Source organism: Fukomys damarensis, unplaced genomic scaffold, assembly GCF_012274545.1.
Source record: "Fukomys damarensis isolate Sample0158 unplaced genomic scaffold, DMR_v1.0_HiC HiC_scaffold_3, whole genome shotgun sequence".
Lineage (NCBI taxonomy): Eukaryota > Metazoa > Chordata > Mammalia > Rodentia > Bathyergidae > Fukomys > Fukomys damarensis.
In genome coordinates this window covers 14804125-14823356 of record NW_022900915.1, presented here as the reverse complement: position 1 = coordinate 14823356, position 19232 = coordinate 14804125, and the positions used below count along the sequence as shown (strand labels likewise).

At 41.5% G+C, this 19232-nt stretch overlaps 1 protein-coding gene and 1 pseudogene across 1 annotated transcript in view; one reads left to right on the top strand and one right to left on the bottom strand.

The window, feature by feature from the left end:
* Positions 1 to 288: 288 nt before the first annotated feature.
* LOC109117726 lies at positions 289 to 1427 on the bottom strand (annotated as a pseudogene).
* Positions 1428 to 5429: 4002 nt separating this feature from the next.
* The window catches only part of Arhgap26 (Rho GTPase activating protein 26), a 445337-nt gene continuing 431534 nt past the window's right edge, over positions 5430 to 19232 (top strand). The window contains exon 1 of the mRNA XM_033765564.1: positions 5430 to 5605. Coding sequence (XP_033621455.1) covers positions 5452 to 5605 — 154 coding nt within the window. The 5' untranslated portion in view covers positions 5430 to 5451. The remainder of the gene's footprint in view (positions 5606 to 19232) is intronic.

The following is a 19232-nucleotide window of genomic DNA, read 5'->3' as shown; positions in this document are numbered from 1 at the left end:
CCAGTCAATAATGTAGGTGAGAAAGGTTTGTTCATTGATTCCAGCAGGTCATAAATTGTGAATACCTCTAATCATCCGCGTGGTTTCCATGAGCCAAGTCCATGAGCCATGACCTTTTATTACACAGATTTCAACTTATTGTTAAGGAATCTTTAAAAATGTTCCCTTAACAAGTTTTGCTTAGTTAATGAAAACAAACAAACTTTTGTTTAGTTTCCTTATTTGAGTGGAGAGGTTGTTGGTAGTGATGAAATTTTTCTCTTCAGCAATTTTGCAAGTAAACTGCTGCATTTATGTGATTAAAGACACAGATATGGATTCTGATATGGCTGTTTTGAAATTATCCACTTTAAACTGTTCAATTAACCACATAATTTATTTAATTTGAAAGGTTATAGTATCAGGAAAACTTTCAATTTAACTGGAAGTGATTTATTTGTTAGGTTGTTCATTATGATGGCATCTCAGGGACATAGACAACACCCATGGTGTTTGTTTTGGTAAATGTTTGAAAACAAAACAAAAGGCATTTACATAGTATTTATTTATTTGTATATAGACAAAAACTCAGATTGGTCCTGAAGCATGTGATCTAGAGCTCTGATTGAGCTCGACTATGGAAAATTTCCTCAGTATTTAGAAAAGCAGAGGAAATACAACAGGTTATCAGGTGCTCTTTTCTGATGAAGCAACTACAGAAAGCTTTTATTTGTTCAAAGTATCTGGGGCTATTAGTGTAAAACAAAACAAAAACAAAAAATCTAACAACTTCACCAATACTACTTTCAAAACCAACATATTAAATTTGATTTTCATTAGAATAGTTACTTTTTCACACTAGTAAATTAAAAACCAAGACCAATTATGTATATTATACATATTAATATATGTAATGCAAATTGTTATTTAACTTCATTTTCTGGACAGGGATGCCGTTAGTCTCTCCCCATAAAAAGCAATTACAATTCGAAGGCATTTCGTGTTTGCCTCTTTTGCCAGCACCAAGTCAGCCTCATGTGAATCTTTCCACTCCGTGAGAAGCATCAACTGCCCCTACCCTCCGTGGCGTGAATTACTCGTTCAGGGTCAAGATCTCCGGGGAAGCCTCCTGGTTTGTCAGCAGCATCTCTTTTCTTCTTTGATCTGTTATCATCAGACTCACGATCAGATAAAGGTTTTCTTTCCATACCATCTTTTTCTTTACCAGCTTCCAGAGAACTAAGAAATGCTCCCGTTAACTCTGAACAATCTAGATTTCCTTCGGGTTCCCTCGTAAGGTCAGCATCCGCGAATCCCTCCCTCTTGAGGAAATCCTCCACCTTTCCACTCACTGCATGTTGGTCCAGTACCTTTTTTACCACCAGTTCTTCAAGCTCTGCCACCTTGACTTTTTAACGTTTCCCATTTTGTTTCTTTCCCATTTTTTGCAATGTACGTAGTTTGGATGCAGACTTGGAGAGCTACTACTCACTGCCTAGTGTGCTCACACGTCTGTAGTGTCTTGGTCTACGGTCCTGCAGATCCACTCACAGCCGAGGAAGGGGACCAGGCTGTAGCTAATATTAAACAAGGAAATGTAATAACGTGTTTAGCACTGTGCCTACTACACAGGAAATATCTAATCAGTCTCACCATCATCATCATCATCATTATTTTTGAAGTCAATTTTCATTGAGGTATAATTTACATATAACACAATGCTCCCATAAGTTTTGGCAGATGCTGAGACAGAGAACATTTGCATCAATTTAAGATCATTATTTTAAAATAGGAAACCTGATGCCTTAGCCAGTAATAACACAAAGGAAAATCACTGTGTAAAGTAACATATGTTACCAACCATAAAAAAGAATGAATAAGTGCTAACTAGAATTATGAAACCATGGGAATGCAGCAGAAGAAACATTGCCTTTGTGGAGGCCGGTGCACAGGTCATGTGCACTGTATAGTACTGCTTCTGCCTATTCAGCAAGGATTCCCTCTTTCCCTGATACCAGCCTTTCTTTGTCCTTTGGGGAAAGAAAAACTTCCCAGTGTTTTAATGTGTTTGAATGGGGCTGTTTTATCACTGGCTTCTATCTTGTCATTTCTGCTGGAATTCTTAGAAGGAAAACTGTCACTGAATATTGCTGAAAGCAAAGTTAGAGAAGTCCAGACAGCCCTTGAGAATGCAGCCACTACAGAGGGCAGTCAGGGTAGCTCAGTGGCAGAGAGCTTGCCTAGGATTTGATTCCTAGCATGGGGTGGGGGGAGGCTTAACAAAATAAAACAATTCCACAAAAATTTAGGGAAGTCAGCTAAGTGGACAACTGAAGTCAGAGATAATATGGATTTAAAATGCACGGATATTGAAAGCAGAAATAGTTGGACTGATTTTTGTGGCTAATTTGAAGGAATTTCAACCAAATAATGTTGCCTAACTTATCTCATGTGATCTCTGGCCTTGACTGTTCTGCTTGTACAGCACGGCCATAAACCTATACTATCACATGAAGCACCTTCCTTCCTTCTTAAACACGTGCTCCTCCCACTGCTGTGGAGCAACTCTGAAGGATTCCAGGTGCTTTTCTAAGCTGGGGCTGCAGTACTGACCACCACACAATCTCTATCCTCATGGAGCTGCTTTTCTAGGGTAGAGACAACTATTGAGTACCAGAGTCTGCACCCAATGCTGCTGCATTCTGATTCTGTTTTTCTGAGAATACTGCCGAAAGCATGTGAGAGCTTATGTGGAAATTCTGAATTAAATTTATAAGTGGTGTACACATTATCTATATACTTTCATTATTCTCTGAACGGGCATATTACATGATATGTTTGTCCCACTCGGACTCATTAAGTATGTAAACTGGTTAAAGATACAACTATGGGCCCTGATTTCTCATTTTGGAAGATGAGGTTTATCATAGCCCCAGTCTGTGGGATTAAATCGATTTTTAAAATCAAACATAGTTTCTGGTACAAACTCAGTTTAACAAATGATAGCTAATCTATTATTAATACATACATTAATCACAAATGTATTATGTACACATTTGCCCAATATCCCTCAATGAGATGAAACAAATAATTATGGGTTTCACTTTGTTTCATTCATTTAATATTTTATGGACTCCTGGCAGACTATTTTTTAGAAATGTCTAAGACTCCCCTCTAGAGATATTTTCGAACATCCCTCTCCCACTTCAGTCTGGGCCAGCTTGTGACTTGCCCAGAGGCAGTGAAGGTAGTGTTACTTCCAAGGCTGGATCTTAAGAGGTAATTCTGGGATGCTCACATTAGAGCCCCGAGGTTGCTATGCTCGAGGAACCCTAAAGGAGACCACATGGAGAAACCTTGAGTCTTCCTGGAGAGGGAGAAGCCTAGCAAACCACCCCTTCTCTGGCTCCTGTCACCGTCTGACCATTGCAATCACAAGACAGCCCTCTCCAAATTCCTGCTCCGCAGAGATCAGAAAAGAAAATGATTGCGTTGCCTTAAACAATTATGTTTTTTCATCAGATTTGTTATATATCAATAGATAACTAGAACACCTACCCTGAGTCGCTCAAGATAAACATCAAATGGATTTACTTTCGTGGCATTTCAATTTCTGATTTTTCTCATCCATCCCAAGTGAGGAATGACTATTTTCAGTGTTGTAAGTATCAACAGTCTGGCTTTGCTATCAAGCCTAAATTTGTAGCTACAGTTAGCAAATAGATCACATTCATTCATCCATGAATTAAATAAATAGATCTACTAGTTTTTCAACATAGATGGGGCTTTCAGGCATCCGGGCCTTACATCCTATCAGGCAGCACTGTTACTGCTTGTTTGCTTTTGTCTTACCCAGAACAGAGGCAGTGAAGTTCATTCAGTGTTCATCTTTGTATCCTTTGCTAGCTAGTGCCCGCACATAGCAGATTTATTAAAAAAAATAAAGGCAAACCCAAACACACACACTCAACGGAGGGCTGCTAATACTTGGACTTGGAAATAATTATTCGAGGGCAGCCCCTGTTCTCCAGGAGTTCACAGTTGAGCACTAGAGACCCCGTGGTACTAACCCTGACAATTGTAGGACCAGTGAGCTGTCGGGGTCCAGGCCCGCGGGTCCTATAGAGGGACCACGGGTCACCGAGCTGGGGGTGGGAGTTGGAGCGGGACAAGGGGAAGGGTTCTCTATGCCACAAATATTTATCAAGCACAGGAGTACATTTAGCATATGGCAAGCATACAATATCGGTTATCAAATGCCTGCCGACTTCCAGGTGCTGGGATGCAAGAGCAGGGGAGAAAACTGCGGCGGCACAAGCCCTCGTGAGGCTCACAGCGTGAAATCAAAGCACAAACAGGCATTGAAAGTAATTGTGTAAAAATGGTTCTAGGTGCCCAGCAAGAGAATAACAAGCGGCTGAAATTCTGAGGACGTGAGTTCCCGGCAAGGAGCGGCAGTGGGCGGGTTTTGAGCAGGAGTGGCAGACAGGGGCACGGACTGTAGAGGCGGGAAGACAGCAGGTGAGAAGACTTGGTAATTTAAAAATGCAAACAACATTTTCTCCAGGACTGGAAGAGGAGTGTAAGCTGCTCAGGGCACTCCCGATGGACGGGGTTGCATTTTTTAGGGTAACCTCAGTAGCCCAGCAGTGCAGGGCCGGCTACAGAGCTGTCTAGATTTTTCATGCTGGGCACATCTAGGCGTCTTCCTTTCCTACATCAGCAGACGCTTTATCTCCGGCTCGGATTAGGACCACAGCTGGCAGCAAGGTCCCGGGTGGGGAGGGACCTGGCACAGCACTACTCACGCCTAGGGCTCGGGGTCTGCAATACCCCGCGGGCGGGAGAGGGCGGTGCTTGCTCTGCAGATCCAGGGGTGGCGTGGGCTCCGCCCTCACTCAGGCCCCGCCTCCTGACTCTCTGATTGGACCAAACTCGCGGAAGGGCTAGGCGGCCCCCCGGCGGCCCTGGGGGTCGGGCTGAGGCAGGCGCGCTGATTGGCCCGGAGGGATTAGGTCATCGCTAGCAGGTTCGAGCGGTCTGGACGCCGGCGGGGCTGCCGAGGCTTCTGTGAGAGGGCGCTCGATATTTTTAGGAATTTTCTCTTCTCTTCTTTCTGTTTCTTTTCTATCAGGTCTGTGTTCAGACTTAATAACATTTTAGTGCAATTTATCTGTCAGGTTAATTCCATATGTCTTCTCTGAATCAAAGAATGTCAGAAAAACCATGTTGGAGAAGGCCAGGTTGATTATAGGAATTCATTCCAATTTTGTTAGAAATAAATTGTCCACTCCTTTCAGTGTATTTACAATTTGCTCTGTTCTGAAGGTAGAAGTCATGGAGTCATTTCTAAATTGTCTCTAACAGAGGAGAAGGGACAGACACAGGTCGCTACTATGAATGAAACTCAGGGCTGGGCCCTGGCCTCTTGTGTCTTGCTGGGTCGCCCCCCGGCTGGGCGCCGCGGGCAGCATGGGGCTCCCCGCGCTGGAGTTCAGCGACTGCTGCCTCGACAGCCCGCACTTCCGAGAGACCCTCAAGTCGCACGAAGCGGAGCTGGACAAGACCAATAAATTCATCAAGGAGCTCATCAAGGACGGGAAGTCACTCATCGTCGCGCTCAAGAGTGAGTGTCCGGAGCCCGGCGGGGACGGGGACCCGGGCAGGAAGGGTCTGCGGGGCTCCGCTCAGCCCTGGTCTCTCGTGCGCTGCAGGTTTCTCCCCGGGGCACTGGGTGACGGGTGTCGATGTTTCTGCTGAGGCAGGAAGGATACGCCAAGCGGGCGAGACAGTCTCGGTCAGAGGAGGAAGGAGACGGGTCGCCCGGCCGTTTGCCTCCCGGGATGGCCGGGAGGGGACGGTGCTCGGGGCGGTTCTCTGCGGGCAGGTGGGTGTGCGCGGCACACAGGTGTCCCTGGAGCGGGACCATTGTGCCCAGACTGCCGCAGCCCTCTGCGAAGCCCATCGCTTGCACGATTCCGGCTCCCTTAGGGGAAGAGTAGCTCAATCTTGGGTGCCCAGCCGTGGGAAGGAAGAGTGCCTGGGGTTCGTTGCCTCCCCCGGGGAAAGTCGGGGTGTGACTGTTTCGCTCCGTAGGCTCCTTCAGCATACTGAAGGCCGCCGGGTTTTCTGGGTGGAATGGTTGGTTATTTCCCAATTCCTGGGCGTATTGGCAGCCAGTAGCCCCCAGATCTAGAATCAGGGTCGTGTACGTGGTGCAGGTTCCGATTCTTGTGTTTAGCAGGAGGTGATGGGGTGGGAGTACAGAATCGGAGTGTTCCTTTACTCTAAACTGTGGGCGAGCATTTAAAAATAGAACGAACATATTCCATCTCTCTCCCTCTCCTTCTTCCTCACTCTACTTTTTACCTCTTCCATTATCCTTGAAACCTCAGAGGTCTGAGGAAGAATGTTCTCCGTACCTCAGAAAGGAGAAGCTTAAATTCATCTTAAAGGTTCTAGGCCTTTTTTTCTTTTTAAGCGTTTTTGCTTTTTTTCCCTCTTGGTACAAGGGAGAAGTGAAATTTGCATTCTGCTTGAGTTTTTGCAGAGCCAAGGGTTTCTCCTTCTGGCCAATAAAGTGCTCTAGGGATGAACACCTTGCCTCATGAGAATGTATTTTGGTGCCTTTTCAGTCTACCCATTTAAAAGTAGTTAGGTCCGTCTTTTTGTTTTGAGAATGGAGAACAACATGAAGGCAGATGATGGAATTGTCTTTGACTCTTTTCTTGTCTCTGTGCTGTATTTTCTAACAGGTGCTATCTTTCCGTTTAGAAAGGTTGCTCTGCAGAGTAGGATCCTAGCTGGGCGAGTTGTCCCAGGCCTCTTTATAGGAGACTATAGAAGCCAACTGCCTGAGCTAACATTTTGTGAAACTGTTTCTTCTAAAAATGAAGCAAGAGACAACAACTCGAGGGCAGCAAGTGCCAGTCTTTTGGGGGTGAAATGAACTGCAGGACTGTGGTGTGAGGAGGTTTTCCAGGGACAGGGTCTCTGAAAGAGGCTGTGAAGCGTAGGAACAGTCTTCGTCTGTCAATGGCGAGGACCATCCTTGATCTAGGAAACTCATGGCCTTGGTATGAAGTAACACTAGGAACCCGCTAACGAGTTGAGTTCAGGCATTTGGATTGACCCTCAGGACAGCTTTAATTGATCTCTGCTTCACTCAGGCGAACATATGGAGAGCCTGCTGTGTGCTGGGTCCTACACTGGACACTGAGAATGTAGCAGTAATATTCTGCTGTGGTACAGAGACGCATATTCCATGCCAGGCACTGCTTCTCCCATGAATTATCTCATGTTCCTTCATTTAGTTTGCAAATGGAAAACCAAGGTAAGCTTTGCGGGAAGGATTAGCTCAGACGCGCATAGCTTTAGCAGCTGCGTTAGAGCTGTTGCGTCCACCTGGTCTGAGCTCCCAGAAATGGAGTTCCTGCCATTGCAGAGCTCTTGATCCTGCTGCATCCTCCTTGCTCAGGACGGAATCCTTTGGACCTAGCTGGCTAGAATTTGGAATTGCATCTTAGCATTAAATCCGAGGTGAGTGCATTTGAGTGAATGGCACTTTGCCTATGGCTATTTGGAGGGGAGGCAAGAATTCTGCATGTGTGTGTGTGTGTGTGTGTGTGTGTGTGTGTGTATTTATTTATTTATGTGGTGCTGGGGATTGGACCCAGGGCCTTGCAAGTGCTCTGCTACAGAGCTACACCTCCAGCCCTAAGAATTCTTCACCGAGGAGCATTGCAGTGATGGAGTTCAGGATTTAAATTATCTAGTGGAATGGAGCAGCCCTGTAACTAGGGGAAGGATTGATGGGAAATGAGGTGTTCTGGTGTCTCTATATCTTGCTCTACAACTAACAGTGCTCCTTTGCTACTACTCACTTACTGCTGCTAGCTACTGCTTGAGCAGGACATGTGAATTCTTAAAGAGGGCAAGGTCCATCACTATCCTAGATTTCAGGCATTCTGCTATGAGTGCTTGCTACTATACTGCCATATTAGTATTTGTGTGATATTTTTATTCAGATTATCTTTATCATTACTGTAAATGAAAAGCCAGTGGTTTTTCCAGTATAGTTTAAGGATAAATACATATATATACATAATTAAATAATTGGTTTTATTTTATGACTATAACTAATATTTTGCGGATCTTTGGATTTAGATTTCCTTTGTGTATGAATCAGACAGTGAAACTGGCCTGCAGGGATAGGCAAAGTTCAACTAGGTCATTGTTCTGGTTATGAATGAGGAAACCTAGGGACAGAGAGGTCTGTAACCCATCCAAGGTGACATAGCAATTAAGGGTATTTATACATAGATTGTGAAATTCCAGAGATACTTCATTTAACCCTGAAGCAACACTGTCATCCAGATCAGTCTAAGTCGAGTTTTCCCACATTTGGCTTCCAAATTCCCTTGAGAATATGATGAGAGTGATGGACTTCATAAAAATGAACCGCTTGGACTCTTTCTCTGAAGTATAGACTCCTGGTATGGACACAGAGAGGATGAAGAGTAAAATAATCAGAGACACATATTTAAAAAAAGTCTTGCCTGTGGAGAAAGTTCTTGTTTGATGTGGATTTGAGCCTTGGCAGTCAGTTGTTTTGATATTGATTTGTCCTGGCCTCTTTGTGGGGACTCATTCACCTAGGACCCTCTCTTCTGACCTGATAGTTGTCTCCGTCAAGAAGATTCTGTGTTAGTCTTTTGTTTTTCTTTTATTCTGTAGAGTCGATAGAGGATGGAAGAGTTTTAGGATTTCCTGGGTCAAATCTTGACCCCATTACTTATTTGCTCGATTTGGGGCGTTACTAAGCCTGAGCTCCTCCTTTGTAAACTGGGAAGAGCTACACTGACTTCCTAGGGTGGTGAGAAACGGAAGCAGTGCATCGGGGCAGAAGCTCTTACCGTGGAGCCTGCTACACGGCACTGCTCAGTTACTGGTAGCTGGTGTTACCATCTTCCAGCATTCAAGGCTGTCAAGATGGGTGATTCTCAGAGCAAAAGTCATGAAGTGCGGAGGGAACATGTTTTTGCCTTGGATGTGAGAAGTTAGGCTGATGCTTCCTTTGTGCCAGTTGTTGGTAATTCACATACTTTTGTGTAATTAGCCACTGGTAGGCAGGATCCTGGTGTTTGAATTGTTGTGGTTATGCTAAAAGCAAACAAACAAACAAACAAAAAACTCCACAAGTTAAATTGTAACAAAATAAATAAGCCTTATAACATCTCCTGTGTTCCTAAAAATATTCTGGTAGCTTAAATTTTCACTCTTTTTGATAAATTAACTTACCCTCCTTAGTGGCTCGACTGGCCCCCTCTCTCTGCTTTGTGCAAAAAGCTTGCTAAATAAGTTGGGTGTCTTATCTAATTATCTCACGAACTCAGTGGCAAACTAAATGTGGTTTCACAGAAATAACAGTGAATTCGACTGTTGGTTCTGAAGGATGCTGTGGCTTTTTAGGAACTGTGTCTTCCCATCAAGACAGTTGAGTTCTGGATTTGGGGATATACTAGGTTGCTGGGGACATACCCATTTATATTTAACTTCTCCTTTTTGAAATAGACTATGCTTATGCTAAATAGTTTAAGCTGAGTGGAGAGTATGGAAGTGCAATTATTCAGATATGAAGTTTATTGAGATATGACTTATTACCGTCCTACTCAACCATTTGAAGTATTCAGTCCAGAGGTTTATAGTACATTTACAGTGTTGTACAACCACCAACATAACCTTGAAACATTTTTATCACCCCAGAAAGATCCCCTTCCCATTAATAGTTATTTTTATTTCCTACCAACCTCTGCATATAGAAATATGCAACCCTAGTTAACCACTAATGTATATTCTGTCTTTGTGGATTTGCTTGTTCTAAACATTAGAAATACAATCTAAGTAATCTTTTCCTGGGTATTGTTGACCAACTCAAGGCACAGAGTTCTTGATTGGAATTTCATGTGAAGAAACTCTGAATCTCGGTAGAGGTGAGGCCCAAAGGTAGAACCGTGTTCGAGGGCAGTGACGGTGACTCTATGGCACGTGTGCTGCAGCGGGCTGTTTGTGATTGTTGAAAGCTCTAGAAGGGTCACAATTCCTGGCCTGGAGAAACCTGGATGCGTCTAGGTGTTTTCAACCCGTAAGAGGGGAATGGATTCATTTCAGTTGGTGATACTTTGATGGCTGCAGAGGGAATAACAAAAGCAAGGCTGAGAATGCAGCCTTTTCCTTCTGAGTTTTCCATCAGGTTGGGTCAAGGTGTGTGATACCAAACAAAGGCTTACTTTGTGCTTGCTATTCTGCTTGCTGACATTTTTAAAAATATTGCTAAATGAAATGAATGTATTTGTGTTTTTGTAGTTGAGGCTGTACTTCTCATGAAACTTTTTGGGGATATGTGCCATTTTCATTGAATGTTTAAAAGTTAGTACTTCTGAGATCTTTGTCTTTTGCCTTACATCACATTCCCAAGTTAATTTTAACAGAAGCACTCTAGAATACCGCTGTGCTTTCTTTTATTGAGCATTTCCCAAGTGCCAGGTCCTATGATAAATGCCACATGTTGTCTTATTATTCCATAGCACTGTCCTGTAAGATGAAGATAGCTGACCCTCCGTATTAATAGGGCATTGGTTGTAGGACCTCCTTTGGATACCAGAAAACATCACATGCTCATAATATGCAGAATATTTACATGTAACTTATATTTATCCTCATGAATGCTTTAAATCATCTCTAGGGTACCTGCGATACCAAATACAACATGTATGGTATGTAATTAATTGTTATACTATGTTGTTTAGGGACTAATGATAAGGAGAAAATGTCTAAGTGTGTTTAATACAGATGCATTTAAAACAGTATTTTCCATCCTAGTTGGTTGAATCCCAGGATATAGGTCTGCACATATGGAGAACTGATTGCACTACTCTTTTTCTGCATTTTATAGTTGAGGTAACTTGTATCATGTCACACAGCTAGGAAGTTGTGGAACCAAAGTTTGAACTTGGTGATGGATTGCAGGATCTCAACATTGCCGTTCAGTGCCTTCAACAAAGATACTGGAGAACCGGGGATTTGGCTCAGTGGTTTTTCTGCCTCCTGCCTCACAAGCACAAGGGCCTGAGTTTGATTCCCAGAACCAAGAAACAAGAAACAAAGATACTGGTGGTGAAGATGCAGTGTTTTCATAGATTTAGATTCTAGAAAGGCAAAACATGGTGCAGTTTTTGGTTAAGTGTGTGTATTGTCCTTGTGTTTTTCAGATTGTAAGCCCTGGTAGCAAAGACTAGCTAACATTTTGTATTGTGTGCTGAAGTTTTGTATTTTTTTCACATTCATAGGCTGAAAGAATCTTGTAGGCTGGAAGAACAGATGAGGGCAGTGATTACGTTTTGGATTTATAAACCAACACTTTCTTTTTGGGGTAGCACTGAGTGATTATTAATGATTCTCTTCATCTGGGTAATAGAACGTTGAACAGGGAGACCAAAAACCTGTTTCTGGTGTGATTCACTAAAGTAAATGATTCATCTTCTTTGCTCATTAAAACAAGAGTAAAAAAAGTCAGTATTAAGTGTTGTGTATTTGAAAACCTGTCACTCTTTTGGACTTCTTTAGGATTTAGTATGGGCTTTTTTGTAGCAGTGAAATGAGCCCTTCCTGTAGGGCATAAACTCTCTTAAGGATGTTCAATGCCAACTTGCTTTGTTTACAAGTAATTATATTACTCACAAAATCCTGATGGAACAAATACATAAGCAGTTAGATAGCAGCAAGTTTCTCCCAGTTCCCTGGGTTTGCTTTAGCACCTTGTGAATAGAAGGGAAGAAAGGCTTTTCCAAATTATTTCTAGATGGTGCTAATTTGCAATACTGACATTTGGAGCATTACTCATGCAAATGTAAACAATAGCAAATTAAACCTAAACAGCATTTATAGTTATTATATAACACTGGCTTAAAAAAATCCCTCAACTTCTTTTTTTTCCATTTTTGGTTGGATTGAATAAATTGCATCCAATTTGTAGTTTAACCCACTGACTGTGGCTTGGAGCCCTTCTCCCCATTTTACATAATTAATATATTTTATTATTTAGAGAAAGTTTAGGTTTCAGAAAAATTGAGTGAAGGGTATAGAAAGTTCCCAAGTAGCCTTTCGTTCCTGTTCCTTCTAATTTCTTCCTACATCTTTCATAATCTTGGTACATTTTTCGCAGTTGCTGCTGGCGACTGAATCCAGGGCCCGATGCCACTGAGCTATTCTACCGGCCTCCTGATACTTTACTAGTGAAAGCCTATGCGTTAGGTTTATTCTCAGTACTGCACATTCTGTGGATTCTGACAAATGATAATGACACGTACCCGCCATCGCAGTGTCCTATAGAAAGTCCTGCGTTCGGTCCGTTTCCCTCCTTCTTCCCAACTTCAGGCAGCCACTGATCTTTTTTTTTTTTCAGCTTTACTTGAGTTTATTGGTACATTTTAGGGATACAGTACAGTTACATTCATTGTTGGGATCTTGTGCCTCTACATGACAGGTCTTGATTCTCATTTTTTCCCCTCCCTGCCGTCCCTTCACCCCCTCTCCCCCTCCCCATCTACAAACACTTTATTTCCATCTTTTCATTTTCTCACATTTTTTTCTTTTCCCTTTTTACTCTTCCCCTACCCATCCCACCTTCCCTGCACCTTTAGCCCCTTTCTTCCCATTTCACAATGTTAGTAATCTTATTAGGATCTTATGTATTATTACAGCTTATTAACACCAGAGAAACTATTTGGTATTTACACATGCGTGCCTTATTTATTTCACTCAGGAGTATATCTTCAATATGTATCCATTTTCCTATGAATGAATCTATTTTCTTGTTCTTTATGGCTGAGTAATATTCCATTTTATAGAAAAACCACATCTTCTTTATCCAGTTTCCAACTGATGGGCAAATGGGCTGTTTCCAAGTTTTAGCTATTACAAACTGTGCCGTTATAAACATGGGTGTGCATACATCACTGTGATATGATTCTTTTAGTTCTTTTGGAAAGATACCCAGCAGAGGGATGGCTGGGTCTAGTTAGCTTTTCCAGAATGTCTCATAGGTGGATTCTAAACAGTTTGCAGCTTTTCACATTGGCTTTTGTCACTTAGCAGTGGATACTTCAGGTTTCTACCACGTCGTGGTAACTCTTTTCTTTTTATTGATGAATATTATCTGAATGTTCCACAATTTGTTTATCCTTTTATCTGTTGAAGGACAGCTTGGTTGCTTTCACGTTTTGGCAATTATGTATAAAGCAGGCGTAAATGTTTGTGTGTAGGTTTATAGGTGGATTTTTCAGCTCATTCAGGTATATCCACAGCGTATGATTGCTGGATTGTATGCTAGGAGTAAGTTTAGTTTTGTAAGAAAATGCCATACTCCTTTCCAGAGTGGCTTTGCATCCCTCCAGCAAAGAATGAAATTCCTGCTGCGCCCAATGGGGTTGTTGCCATTGTAGATTTTGGCCCTTCTAAGAGGTGTGCAGTAGTATCTTACTGTTTTAAAAATTTGCAATTTCTTGATGACATATATTATTGGATATCTCTTCATGTGCTTATTTTTCATCTTTATACTTTCTTTGGTGTGATGTCTGTTCCAATCTTCTGCTCATTTTAAAATTTGGTCATTTGTTTTTTTAATGCATGAGTTTAAAAAAATTATTATGGTAAAATATATATAGCCTGAAAGTTACTGCTTTAGCCACTTTTACATATATCCTTCAGTGGCTTTAAGCACATTCACAATGTTGTGTAGCCATCACTAGTATCTTTTTCCAGAAAGTCTCATTATTTTAAACTGAAACTTTTCCTATGAAACAGTAACTTTCCATCCCTGCCCTCCTCAGGTCCTGGTAATCTCTATTCCACGTTGTCTCTGGATTTGTCTGTTCAAGGTACAGCATATAAGTGGAGTCATACAATATTAATATTTGTATATGGCTTATTTAATGTAATAAATATAAATAATTTTGCCTTTTTGTTTCTTTTGTTCTTCTCAGAATGATAAGTAGCCCTTAGAAAAGACATAACAATTTATCGTGTCTCAGAAGAACATGACATTTTATTCATTCCTTTCAAAGCAGCTATTTGTTTCAAATCAGCATATTTTGGCCCAATAGTTTTGTTTGTTCTTTTTTTGGGTTGGGGCGGGGTACTGAGGATCGAACTCAGGACCTTATGCTTGTGAGCCAGGTGGCAGAACCACTGAGCTAAATCCAAGGCCCCTGCCTGATAGTTTTTAAAAAATTCTTTAATGATATCTAGTTCACATATCATAGAATTGATCTGTTTTAAGTGTATAGTTTAGCATTTTGTAGTTAGAGTAATGCAACCCTCACCCCAATTCAGTTGGTGAACATTTGTCACCCCCCAATCTTCTACCCTCTATTCTTACTTCAAGCCTCTGACAATCACTGATACACTTTTTTCTGTCTCTCTAGATCTGTCTTTTCCAAAAATTTAGGCTAATTAGAATCCTATAGACTGGTCTTTGTTGTACCTGACTTCTTTCCCTCAGCAGGGTGATTTTGAGATTTATCAGTTTGTAGCATGGGACAGTAGTTTGTTCTTTCATATTGCTGGAGAGTATTTCATCTTGCAAACCATAAGTTGTTTATCCATTCACCAGCTGATGGATGTTTGGGTTGTTTTTAGTTTTTGGCTCTTATGAGTAATACTCTTATGAACATTTACATACATGTCTTTGTGTGGGTTTATGTTTTTACTTCTAATTTCATTTCTTATCTAGAAGTAGAGTTCCTAAGTTAGGACTGAGGATTCAGCTCAGTGGTTCCACTGCCTGCCTTGCAAGCACAAGGTCCCAAGTTCAATTCCCAGTACAAAACAAAACAAAAAAAAACTTCATCCTAAGTTATATGGAAAATTTATGTTTAAACTTTATTAAAATTAAGTTTAATTAAACTAGGTTTAACCTTTAAAAATCCTTTTCAGGCTGTTTTCTACAGCAGAAACACCATTTTACATAAGCACTAGCAGTGTCTGAGGGTTCCAGTTTGTCCACGTCTTTTGCAACATTCGTTATTGTTTTTCTTTTTGATTGTATCCACCTCTGGTATCTAAATCCACTGTTACAGTATCATATAGAATAGTTCTACTACTACCTTGTGTGTTTTTTTTTTTTTTTTTTTTTTTTTTTTTTTTTTTTGCTGCTGTTGTTTTGTTTTTGGTACTGGGGATAGAACTTGGGCTGGGGATAGAACTTGGGTCCTTGGCACTTGCAAGGCAAGCAGCGGAACCACTGAGCTAAATCCCCAGCCCTACCTTGTGGTTTTAATTTGCATTTCTCTGATGACTGAGGTTGGACATCTTATCAAGGCATTTATTGGCCATTGGTACACTTTTTTGCTGAAATATGTATTCAAATATGTATGTCCTTTTACTTTGTGGCATAAAACTTTTAAACTTTTGAGGACTAAAGAAACAGCATTTGGTATATTTGATTTCTTTGAGGACTTACTTTTTCATTTGCTGTAGCCTTGCATGGATTCGACTGATCAATTTTAGGATCTCACGACTTAGAAAAGTGGTTCTTAGGAGGCTATGGTTCAGGTTTCTGTTCAGATTAGCTGGTCAGCATCCCTCTGGGCAGATACCACAGGTGGGAAGCTTCCTGATTGTGGCCAGCGTAAGCTTCTGATCCAAAACACCTGAACTGACAAAATGAGAACCCACCAGAGAATGTTAAGACCACTTAGCTGTTGGAGGAAGCAACTCATGAAGGGGTTGTTGTTACCCTGTCAAGGCCGTTCCATTTCTGAAAATTAGCCAAGGTTGGGTTGACAGTATGAAGCTAACAACCAGAGTGGGTTTTCTATATTTAAATTCTAATTGACCTTAGTTTTAATTTTTAAAATTATAACCCAGTGTATTTAAATTTATGTGTACTTTTTGCCATGTAAGAATTCTTTCATTAAACCAGTGGGCAGCCCCTGCTGTGCTCTTACCATGCACTTCAAAGCCTGAGATTGGAGTAAAGGCTTCTGGGGGATGTTTGTGGGCCAGCAGTGAGGCCAGTTGAAGCTGGACAAGGAGAGTCCAGGGCCAGGTCATGGGGTCTGGAATTCTGCAAAATTCCACAAAGGACTTTGGGATTCCTTCTAAGTGTGATGTACAGTCTTGGGAAGTTATATTGTGGTCCATCTTGTGTTCTGGAAAGATCATCCAGGCAATGAGTTGGAGATTAGATGTAGTGGGGCAAAGATGGTGGCAAGGAGACCAGTTAGGAAGCTGTTAGGATAAACAGGTCAGGTCAGAGACAATGTCATCTTGGAATAGGGTGATGACATCAGAGGTGGTGGTCAGATGCTCAGTGGTTTTGGAGGTAGATCCCCACAAGATTAATTGGGTGTAAACTATGAGAGAAAAGTAAAGAATAATTTGCTAGGTATGGTGGTACATGCCTTTGGGAGGCTTGGGCAGGAGGGTCACTGTAAGTTCGAGGCTAGCCTGGGCCAATTAGTGAGACTGTCTAAAAAAAAACCAAACCAAACCAAAAACAGATTCAGATGTCTTTGGTCTGAGTGATTATATGAATGGTGGTACTATTTTCTGAAATAAAAAAGCATTAGGAAGGTTTGAGGAGAAAATTAACTGAATAAATGAATGATTTAAGGTGCAAAGACAAAATGACACAGATAGTTCATGAATATATTCTCATAGAAGAATCAGTACAGAAAGGTAAATATACAATATAAACACCTTTATTCCTCCTACCCTCCTTTCTTCCTGTGCTGGGGGTCAATTCAGTACCCCTGCAGATCCAAGGCATGTGCCGTATCACTGAGCTACACCACCAGCCCCAGAACTCCCTTTCCTTAGGTACCATTTTGTCGTGCTTTTCTCCTTTCTCTTTTTCTATACATTTATTTTTACAGATGGGATTACACTATATGAATGGTTCTGTTTTACTTTTCCAGTTAATACTATGTCTTGGAGTTCTTCCATGAACTTACTGCATTTTTTTTTTAAATCACTTCAGAGGGTTCTGTTGTGTGGCTGTACTGTGTTTTATTTACCCAGGATGCTTCTGGAGGGTATTTGAGTTATCTCAGTTTTTCAGTTACAGAAAGTGTTGTGGTGATCGTTTGCACACCTGCCTTTGTGTGTGGGTCCCAGCATTTCCATGGAATATTCTCCCATGTAGAACTTTTGCTGACTCCACTTTCTACAATATCTTTGATATCCTTTGTTTAGGTAGTTTCTAACCATACATACCCGTGCTTCTTTGAATGTGTTGATTATGCTTCCAAAGCTTAACCTTTTAGCTTCAATTGGAATCATCCTGGACAGGCCCCTTGTTAAAGCATTGATACCAATTCTAAAAGAACCTGGTAGAGAGAGCGAGGGTGATAAAGTGAGGGTGAGAGTGAGTGAGAGAGATTCAGCTAATTAAATATGTCAACATTAGTCATGACCCTGACTAATATCCTTTCTGAGCTGCAGGTTCTTACAAACAAAATGGAAAGTAGACAGGTCTCTTTCCATATTTAATAGTCTATTCCAGAGTCAAATTATAGGGACTTAGCGGGAAATTGTGTTTGTTAGGGTGAGAAAAACAGTATTAGTGGCTAGAGGAATTTTTACAAATGAGAGTCAGTGGGGTTTACACATTTTTGTAGAAACCCAGAATGGAGGAAGAGAGGAAATAGTAAGGAAAACAGGTTGGGAGTGTGAGCCAGAAGCTGTCACGGCATGTTTATATCTGGCTCATTTCACCTTCGTTGGAAGGCACAGAATGCTGCAGAGGGGGAGCTTGGATACCAGGCAGTTTCTTCCTATTTTTAGAAGGAGGAGGTTCCTGGGGTTGGGTAGTGTGTATGTATGTGTTTTCTTTGCCCATGGACAAAGGTTGGGGTTTGGGAATTCTAGACAAGCCTTGTTAACTCGCTGACTTCTCTGTGCCAAGCCAGTAGCTGCACTTTGACTCGGGCTGCTACCACATAGGAAAAGCCAAAATAAACGCTGCTTTGTGTGGCTTGTAAAGACATCACAGGTAGCTTTCAAAGCTCATCTGATCCTGCTGTCAGATCTACTTTTAAGTTCACTCCAGCTAATTGGAACCCTCAGAAAATATGAACTAGCTCCTCCTGTGAGACGTTAGATAGATTTTCAGGTGCCGAATTGAACTTTGGCTTTCTGTGCCAAAGACACCATCAAGCAAATGGAACTAGCACTGTAACAAATTTCTGACTGCGTATCTCATTACGACACCTCAGGGCAGCTGTGAAGAATGAGTATTAGTTGAATAAATAAAATTAAAACATTTAATTTGATTTATGTCTCTGTTTCTTTTTGAAAGCTGATCTAAATAGGTAATACCTATAAGTGGTACATGATTCAAAAGAGACAAAAAGGAATGTATCCCTGTAATTCTTCCTGTCTCTTTATCTCCATTTCTACTGGAGGCAGCATTTTATCAGTTTTTTGGGTATTGTTCAGTTGTAAAGTCAACCTTGTATACTTTGGGTACTGGGATTAAAATTCATCTGTTATCACAAGGTAAAAAAAGGAAATGGAACCACTCAGCTAAAAGGTAGTATATGTACATTTTTCATTTTGATAAATACTTCATAGGGTGGTTCTAAAAGTTGTGGGTGAACTGAGTTTTATAAATTGTGATTTTCACCATTAGAATTTATTACAGAGCATTCTTTGAAATATCATGTACTTAGAACTTTCTCCATTTCCTTCTTCCCAGTTTATATGTATTGTGAATCCTGGGATTAGAAACCACCACCAAAATTATTGCCTAAAATGTAACGTGGTTGTGTTTAGGAATCACCCGAATGTAGAATCACCCTGGAGAACTTGTATTCCTAGTGATGGGCTCCTTACGTTTTTATCTTTGTACAGTGCTTACATTTTTCAAGAGGCCTGGCAGGTGTTAAAGGAGGGTGATCTCTTGGCCCATGCCTTATCTGCGGGCTCCAGAATTCCTGGGACTGGTGAGGAAGGGGGTGTTTCCTCTGACATCGCTCTGCGGCTGTTTCTCCCACAGAACTTAGCACTTCCTCCTGACGGAGGACAGATTGTGCTATATGTTCTCTGCAGTCTGTATTTCAGGGCCTGTGACAGCTCCTGTACGTGTAGAAGGCTCCTGTGGTGGGATTTTTGGGATGCAGGCCCAACCTCATTTTCAGGGTGTTCATTCTCTCACAAGGATGTGGCGGGGGGGGGGGGGGGGGGGGGGG